This window comes from Callithrix jacchus, chromosome 2 (genome assembly GCF_049354715.1).
Source record: "Callithrix jacchus isolate 240 chromosome 2, calJac240_pri, whole genome shotgun sequence".
Classification (NCBI taxonomy): domain Eukaryota; kingdom Metazoa; phylum Chordata; class Mammalia; order Primates; family Cebidae; genus Callithrix; species Callithrix jacchus.
In genome coordinates, this window is record NC_133503.1 from 76,159,397 (window position 1) to 76,168,331 (window position 8,935).

At 51.4% G+C, this 8,935-nt stretch overlaps 1 protein-coding gene across 6 annotated transcripts in view; it reads right to left on the minus strand.

Moving 5' to 3' along the window:
* The window catches only part of SLC22A4 (solute carrier family 22 member 4), a 54,269-nt gene extending 45,640 nt beyond the window's left edge, over positions 1 to 8,629 (minus strand). For all 6 annotated transcript variants that reach the window (XM_078364870.1, XM_008991405.5, XM_078364869.1 and 3 more), the window contains exon 1: positions 7,365 to 8,629. In XM_078364870.1, the coding sequence (XP_078220996.1) occupies positions 7,365 to 7,757 (393 nt within the window). In that variant the 5' untranslated portion in view covers positions 7,758 to 8,629. The remainder of the gene's footprint in view (positions 1 to 7,364) is intronic.
* Between the last annotated feature and the right edge of the window lie 306 nt (positions 8,630 to 8,935).

Below are 8,935 nucleotides of genomic sequence, written 5' to 3' on the forward strand. Positions count from 1 at the left end.
CTGTATGAGGGTTCTGCTGCCCACCAAGAGGGATGGGCAAAGTCTATTTATCCAGAAACTTGGCAGGAGGTACAGGTGAAGCAGCCTCTGAACAAAAGCATATTTTGAGATTCGGGTGGCTGTTGTCAGAGGAACAGAGCAGAGAGGCAAACAGTTTGGGGTGAGGCAGCTGATAAACAAACAGGGAAGCACATTCAGGCCAGAGTAAGGGGAAGCCCCTGAGTCTCCTCTATTTGCTCTCTGGCAAGATTTGCTTTCTGAAATGTTGACTGGAAATAGAAGTCTCACAGAGCTGGCTGGAGCCAGAGGCTCCCATACCTTATCCCCTTTGGAATCTGCCAGAGGGCAGGTCCAAGTATGGACTTGGATGAACAACTTGGTTAATATTCAGGCTATCTTGACAGTCAAGCTACCAGTCTCCACACCCATGAGTAATGTCCCCAGGTAGCCTGCAGGCCTGATAGAAAGAAACTCCACAAACCTGCCTATCACAGGAGGTTTCCCCCTTTGTTGGGGCCTACCCAGACCCCAGGGGAGGTGCATCTTTGAGAGCTGCGGTGTGAAGTCCCCGATAGCAGCAGCTGCATGTGAGGGTTAGTTTGTTTCATTATTCCCTTGTTTGCTGCTCTCAATGCCTGCCAGAAGCTCCCTGGTAGCAAGGGAAGAGGCCTTCATCTTCCTCCACATACCTGGCTGGCCTCTGGGCTATGGGTAGGGAATCAGTAAGTCCTGATGCTGTTCATGCCCTGACCCCACTTCCCAGGAAAGCACAAGACTAGTGTCCCCAGAGGTCCAGGCCCTTTGCTGGAGACTCTGTCATGCTTAAGGGCGTAGCTACCAGCAGCTCCACTCATGGGCTCCTAGAGGATGCAGCCCAGTGGCAGAAGAGGACAGAAGGCTACGGTGTGGCAGCAGCCCTGTCTCAAACCACTGGTAGCCTATCAAGAAGGCTGGTCCTTAGTACACAAGGTTCCCCAAGAACTCTGGAACACAAGCCCTGGCAGAAGTGGTATATAGTTTAAGGTGACTGCCTCAGTTTTCCCAGCCCATGGATGGATGGGAAGGTCAAGACCCTAATGATATTTCATGGGACAAGAAGACATGTTTGAAGCAAAGGCTGGCTCATGCTTAGACCCTGGCCAAGAGCCAGGATTGTCTCTGCTGCTCACTCTGTTGCCCTGCAGATGAACTTAGGCCCTCTCCAGAGCAGGGCATTTGTTGCCCTTCCTGATCCTTTAGCCTCAGGGCAGGAGGTTGCTGGGGTTCCTCACATACACAGGGCCTCTTCTCTCTAAGGTCTTGGCCCTGAGAGCTATAGATGAAGGGCCATGCCCATAGAGACTGAGATCTGACCTCTGACGTAGGTCTCAGTGACGAGGACCCCATCATCAGACACTCTGGGTTGCTTGGGGCCCTTCCTTCCCCAACAGAAGCTTCAGTCCCAACCCAGGTCCCACGAATCCCTGCTCACGTTCCTGCTCAGCTGCTGCCCAGTGGAAAACTTAGCAACGAGCTGTGGCTGGCACTCCTCCCACAGGGGCAAACACAGACTCCTCTAGCCCTGACTCCAGAGATAGATAAAGGCCTTTACCCTGGACATTTAATTCTTTCTTCTTAAAGTGAAAAATAACTTGTTGGATTGAGCTGGAATAACTGGAGCAACGAAATAAAGACAGAGAGCATTAGTTTATGACTGATGAAATAAAATAAATATGTATGAACCTGTACTGATATAAGTTAATAATTGCATACATTAATAAATAGATGTGGAGGGGAAGCTCTTCTTCTCAGAAGAATTCCAATTAATATTGAAGGAATCAGGAAATGCAAAGTCATCACAAGGCGAGCTGCAGCAATAGTTGTTTCAGTCAGGGTCTAGCAATGAATGCTAAAATCACTGGATAGAAATTTGAGGAGACATAGGATTTTGCATAATCTCAAAGTACCTCCCTTAAGATATTTATTAATGACAGAGGAAAAAATAGTACATTTACAGCAGAGAAATTCAGCAGATACCAACTTGACAAGTGATCAAGGTTAACATCACCAGTAATAAGACATATCAGCATCATGTACCTACTGGCATGATGCCTGGAGTATGCGTCACTTCTATCGTATTGTTACCAAAAAGCATGTGACGCAGCTAATGATGAGAAAAATCATACCAATCCAAATTGAGGAGTGTTCGTCAAAATACTCATAAAAATGTCAAGATCATGAAAGATAAGACTGAGGACCAGTCACTGATTGGAGACAGACACCACAACTAAATACAACATGGGATTTTGGGTGTGATTCTACAATAGAAAAAGTACATTAGCAGAAAACGGGTGAAACTCAAACAAAAGTTTGTAGTTCAGTTATTACTATTGTAAACAATGTTAATTTCCTGGTTTGGATAAATGCATAATGGGTATTTAAATTGTTAACATCAGAGAAAGCTGAATGAAGGGTATATGTGAAATCTCTGTACTATTTTCAAACTTCTCTATAAATCAAAAGTTATTTCAAAATAAAGTTAAAAAATAATGGCTGGGCGTGGTGGCTCATGCCTGTAATCCCAGCACTTTGGGAGGCCCAGGCGGGTGGATCACCTGAGATAAGGACATCAAGATCAACTTGGACACACACTCACACACACACACACACACACACAATTAGTTGGGCATGGTGGCAGATGCCTGTAATCCCAGCTACTTGGGAGGCAGCAGAGTGTGGCACCAGCAAACAGGCTTCCTAGGTGGGTGATGAGGAGTGGTAAGGACAGGACCTCAGCACCCTCTTTGCCTTCTCCACTGGCTGGGCACAGTGGGCATGGTGAGGGCTGTCCTAAAGTCCAGGCTGCGGCCTGTAAAATAGGTGATAGGACTTTCTGGAGGCTGAGTCCCTCTCCTCACAGTGTTAGGACTGGGGAGAATTGCTTGAGCCCGGGGGGTGGAGGTTGCAGTGAGCCAAGACCGTGCCATTGTACTCCACCCTGGGCAACAAGAATGAAACTCCATCTCAAAAAAAAAAAAAAACAAACAAAAAATATTTGGACTCTTAGTAATTTCAAAGGATGAATAACTTGGACTTCACAATAACCCCTGAAGAAGGAAACTACCTTATACACATGCACACACACAGACGAATGCAGTCATGCAAACTCCAACTCAGACACCTTATTGCTACCTCCTGGCATACTATGAAAGGCATTTCTACACCAGAGCATGCCATCCTTGGTTCCTGACTAACCCTGTCATCCTGTGAAGTGGTATTGGGGGTGGGGACAGTTCAGGCAGTCTTGTCTGTCCCCTAGGATATGCTCACTGGGAGATCCTGGCACGGTGGTGTAAGGCAGAGACACAATATGAGGACGATTCCACTACCTGTGTTGTGCCAATTGGGATGCAGAAAACCTGCTCAGGGGCCCTGGGCTTGGCTTTCTCCACTGACACTGGCCAAGTCAGCATGGGTTTGGACCTGTGTCCAGGTCTCAGAGCCTTGGAACTAACACTGTGGGGAGAAGGACTCAGGCTCCAGAAAGTCCTATCACCTATTTTACAGGCCACAACCTGGGCTTTAGGACAGCTCCCACCATGCCCACTGTGCCCAGCAAGTGGAGAAGACAAAGAGGGTGCTGAGGTCCTGTCCTTACCACTCCTCACCACCCACCTAGGAAGCCTATTTGCTGGTGCCACACTCTGCTGGCCACCATGGGATGGGGCCTGGGGCATTAGCTCACTGAGTCCTCCCAACAACTCATATAAAGTGGTTTCTCTTGTTATCCTCTTTGAAAACTGAGAGGAAGTGCACATAATATACAGTTTAACATGTTAGCCATTTTTAAGTGTACAGTTCAGTAGCATTCACACTGTTGTGCAATCTCCAACAGTATTTTCATCTTACAAAACTGAAACTCTATACCCACAACTCCCTACGCCTTCCTTCTTCCAGTCTCTGGCAACCACCATTTGCTTTCTGTTTCTATGAGTGTGACTACTCTTTAAATGAAATCGGAAAATAATTTGTCTAGTGACTGGCTTATTTCACTAAGCATAGTCTCCTCAAGGTTCATCCATGTGTAGCATGTGTCAGAATTTCCTTCCTTTTTAAGGCTGAATAATTAATTATCCATTGTACGCACATACCGCATTATGTTTATCCATTGTCTGTGGACAGACACTTGGGCTGCTTTCACCTTTTGACTATTGTGAACAGTGCTATCATGGAAATGGTGTACAAGTATCTCTTTGAGACCCTGTTTCAGTGATTTAGGATATATATCCAGAATTGGTATTGCTGGATCATACGGTAATTCTATTTTTAGGCACCACCATACTATTTTCCATAGTGGCTGCACCATTTTACACTCCCACTAGGAATGAACAAGGGTTTCAGTTTCTCTTCATCCTCACTAACACTTGTTATTTTCTATGTTAAAAAACAATGATACTTTTTTTAAAGGTGGGGTCTCGCCCTGTCACCAGGCAGGAGTGCAGAGGTATGGTGATAGGTCACTGCAACCTGGAACTCCTAGCCTCAGGTGATCCTCCTGCCTGAGCCTCCTGATAAGCTGGAACTACAGTCGCATGCTTTCATGCCCAGCTAATTTTTGTTTTCATTTATTGGAGAGATGGGGTCTTGCTATGTTGACCAGGCCTGTCTGAATCCTAGCCTCAAGCAATCCTCCTGCCTCTGTCTACTAAAGTGGATTTCTGGTGGGTTTTTTTTTTTTTTGGTAGTAGCTATTTTTAAGGGTACAAAGTGGTACCTCATTATGGTTTTCATTTGCATTTCCCTAGTGATTAATGATGTTGAGCCTCTTTTCATATGCTTGTATTCCCAATTTATAGACAAGGAAACTGAGGCTTTGAAAGTGATGTAACCTGTCTGGAGTCAGCCAGCCAGATGATTGGCAGTGGAGTCAAAACTGGCCCTCTAGTGACTCTGACTCCAGAACTCCATGTGCCACCACTCCTCTGGGGAGAGCCATCCATCCATCCTGCTCACCCTGGTACTTGCTTCCTTCCCTTCTCCTCCCAACTTCCAGGGCCCAGTTGCTTTTTTTTTTTTTAATTTATTTTTTTGAGACAGAGTCTGGCTGTGTTGCCCAGGCTGGAGTACAGTGGCATGATCTCAATTCACTGCAACGTCCACCTCCCAGGTTCAAGCGATTCTCCTGCCTCAGCCTCCTGAATAGCTGGGACTACAGGGGTGCGCCACCACTCCCAGCTAATTTTTGAATTCTTAGTGGAGACGGGGTTTCACAATGTTGGCCAGGCTGGTTTCGAACTCCTGACCCCAAGTAATCCACCCATCTTGGCCTCCCAAAGTGCTGGGATTACAGGCATAAGTGTGACTGTGCCTGTCCTCTGGTTGCTTTTTATTTTACTCCCACCACTCAAAAAGGAAGCCAGGAAGGGAAAAGCTGCTGAAAAAAGCAAATCCTGGTGTATGTGTGTGAATATGTGATGATGTACATCCCTAGAGGTCCCTGTGAACAGGGCACAACATGGGTGGCTGTGGACTTGGAGGCCAGCAGCTACCCACCCCTCATACCCTACGGTAAACAAAACCAGTGAACAAAGGGAAAGCAGACAGGTCAGCCCAGCTGTTAGGGAAGGCTGCTGCTCGTGGGTCCAGCCTCCATATCAGGCACTGCTAACACTTCCAGAAATCAACATGGGATGAGCTGGCACCCAGTCTTAGCTGTTCCCAGGCCATGCTGTGGGCAGGGAGTGTGGGCAAGCACTAGAGCCCCTGCTAGGGAAGCAAAGCCAGAGAAGCATGGCCACCATAGGGCCCAGAGTAGGCATGGTGCCAATGCTGGGGGATCCAGAGGCAGTCCATAGGCTGAGCCCACTTCCCACAGGTGCCACAGATTCCACAGCCACCACGCCTGGTTTGCCACCATTCTCTTGCAGAGGAGACTTTCACAACTTCCTCACTGGTCTTGTTTGTCATAACAGCTAGAGTGAGCTCTTTCCAAAAGCACGAACCTGGCCTTAGAATGCTTACTATTTCCTCACTGTCCTCTGAATAAAGTCAGCTCTGGCCCCTGTGGGCTCTTCTAGTCTCATCTATCATATCTCTCATCCCTTGAGTTTCAGCCACTCTGATGTATGAGAATTCCATTCCCTAAATCTCCCATGTTCTTTCCTAGACAGGTCTTAGCTCATATTTTCAGACTCACCAAAAATTGTATCACCCCTTCTTGGAGTATTTCCTCCACTTATTGTCCCACAGAGAGGGTGATTTATTTATCCCAGGTTGCACAGCAAGAAAGGCAGGATTTGAATTTGGGTTCCAGAACCCTACTCCTAACCAGAGTTAATGTTAGTCTTCTCAGTAACACAGCCAGTGCGCCCCGTGGGCATCTGAGGGCAGGCTCCACACCCAGGTATCCACACCCTGGTGACCAGCACAAGGCCAGACACAATGTCTGATGACTGCTATACTGTGCTGAGGGAAAGGGATAAGGGACTAGCAGAGGCTGCTCAGGTTTTTCTTGGGAGCAGCATAAGGCAAAGGAGGGACTAGGAGCAGGGAAATCCTACTTGCCTGACGAAGAGCAGGCAATGGCTCTATGAGGATGCTCTCCTCAGAAGGAAGGTGTGTCCTGACCCAGCAGCCCCTGGTCCTTACCAGATGCGAATCAAGAAAAAAAGGGGAGAAGGCTGTGTGCATCCTGATTCCTGGAACTTAGAAAACCTACTATTAACCACACAGGGTGCTGAGGGGCTGCAGCTCCTGCCTACCAACTGACCCTATGCTCAGAGAGGTCTCCAAGTGCCAGGGCTTCCAGCTGGGGTTTCCCCTTCTCTGCTTCCTTGCACCCAAAGAGCATCAGGAGGCCATCTGCTGTATTTAGGGAAACTGGGACCTCGGGACAGGACCCCAAACCTCACCACAAGTATGTGATACAGCAGTACACCTCCTGATGCCTCCGGAAGTCTGTGGCCAGGGAACAGACAAGATTTGGTTCTGCCCTGCTCAGTAACAAGGTCCTTCATACCCCTCCTCCCTTGCCTGGCAGGAAGGTGACTCAGGCAGTGCGTCTGGGTAGCCTGGGGCTGCACTGCCCCCAAGGCAGCATCTAGGCTCTTGGGGAACTTCATTTGTTATGAAAATCGGAAATGAAAAGACAGTTGGTGACAAACTCCCTTCTCCATCACCTCCTTACTAGACAGAAAGGACCCAGGAATGCACCTCGAGTGAGTCCTATTCTCTCTTGGGGTGCACACCGGCTGCTGGAAGTATGAACAGCAGGTGTGAGGGGAAGCGGAGCGCTGACCCTGGCAATGCGCAGGGAGTCTCAAGGGGAGCTGACACAGAGGGAGGGTCAGGCACTCCCAGGTCCCCGGTCTCGGCCTGGCACCCACCTCGGTCACGACGGTGGACGAGTAGACGTCCTGGCTGAACTCCCAGCCATCCAGGCAGCTCTCCTGCTCCAGCTGCCCCAGGTCCACGTCGCGCCCCGGCTCCAACCCGAGCGCAGAGAAGTTGGCGATGGTGGCGAGCCGGTAGCGGCGGCAGCTGTGGGGCACCTCGCGGCCGTCCTGCAGCCGCAGCGGGACACTGTGGTTGCGCCAGGCGCTGCTCAGGTTCGCAGCGTCCGGCACCCGGCAGTGGTGCTCTGGGGTCCCCGCCAGGAACACGACTGACATACCATTGAAGCCGTTGGGGATGATGCTGGCGCTGAGCAGGAAGAAGATGAGGCGCTGGAAGGGCCCCCACTCCCCCAGGAAGGCGGTCGCCTCGTCGTAGTCGCGCATGGTTCTCACTGCCGCTCCGAAACTTGCAACTACGCGTGATGAAAGCGTCCTCAGGACGCTGTCGCGTGGCCTAGGCGCTCCTCAGGGATGTCAGAATGTTGCCGGGGGACAGGCAGGCTGTTGGAAATCGCGGCGCGCAGCCGGGGACCGGTTCTGGGAAACAGGTTGAGGGCGTTGGAGCGTTCCCGGGAGCTCCGCGCAGAGCTTGATGCCACTGTACACTTGGGACCACACCCCCATCCTTGGCCCTGCGCGGGAAAGGGGAGGGCGGCCCAGTCCGGTGGGGCGGGGCTCCAGGCTGTCTCCGCCCTGTGTTCGGCGCGCCCGCAAGTCCCCCGGAGGGGGGTTCCAGGCCCGGCTCAGCCATTCCCCACGCGTGCGGGGGAGGGAGCTTGCCTCCAGAACACTCGGTTGTCCCCAGCCATCCCTGAGCTCTGATTCCCAGACCTGGATACCACGTGGGAGGGCTGGCTCGAGGGAGTAGCGGAGGCCGGAGAGCAAGGTCTTGGAGAGGTCGGTCCTCTACCTGCTCCGGCCGCTTCGCCCTGGGCCCAGCCCCCGGCAGCGTTCCTTCGCGGTCTCTTCCAGTCTGGAGTCTGAGCTTAGGCGGTCACGCGCGGGGTGCAGACGGGCGAGTCAGTGGAGTCGGTTCCCGGGAAATTTCTGCGGGCGGCGGAGCGGCAGGAGCGCGCCCTCTCCTGGGGTGCCCCGCGCAGGCGGCTGGGAGCTCATTGCCCACTAGTCTTAGGAGGGCTCTGTTCGGTCAATCCCCGGCGGCGCACGGACAGCGTCCTCGGGACAGCCAGGAGTCTCACCTTGCACGGGGAAAAAAAAGACCCACAGCCTGGAAGGGATGAGCAAGGTCACACTACGTCAGAGATGGGCCCTGACCGGAGGGAGGGGCGGGGCCAGGGGACAACCGATTGCTCGGCAGGCGAGTTTCCTCACCCCACACGCCAGCGGAATGGCTGGGCCCAGCCTGTAAGCCCCCGCCGGGTCCATGGGCGGGCGGGAGGGCGCCTGGACAAGGATCCTGCCCATTGCGGAAGAACACTCATGGAGGCATTGTCACTACGCTGGGTTCTGATTTTGAGCCCTTTGTACTCCTCACGCCCCCAGGGCCCTTTATCCAGGCAGGCTGCCAGAGCTTTCTCCGACTGGAAGGCTTTCTGTTCGCG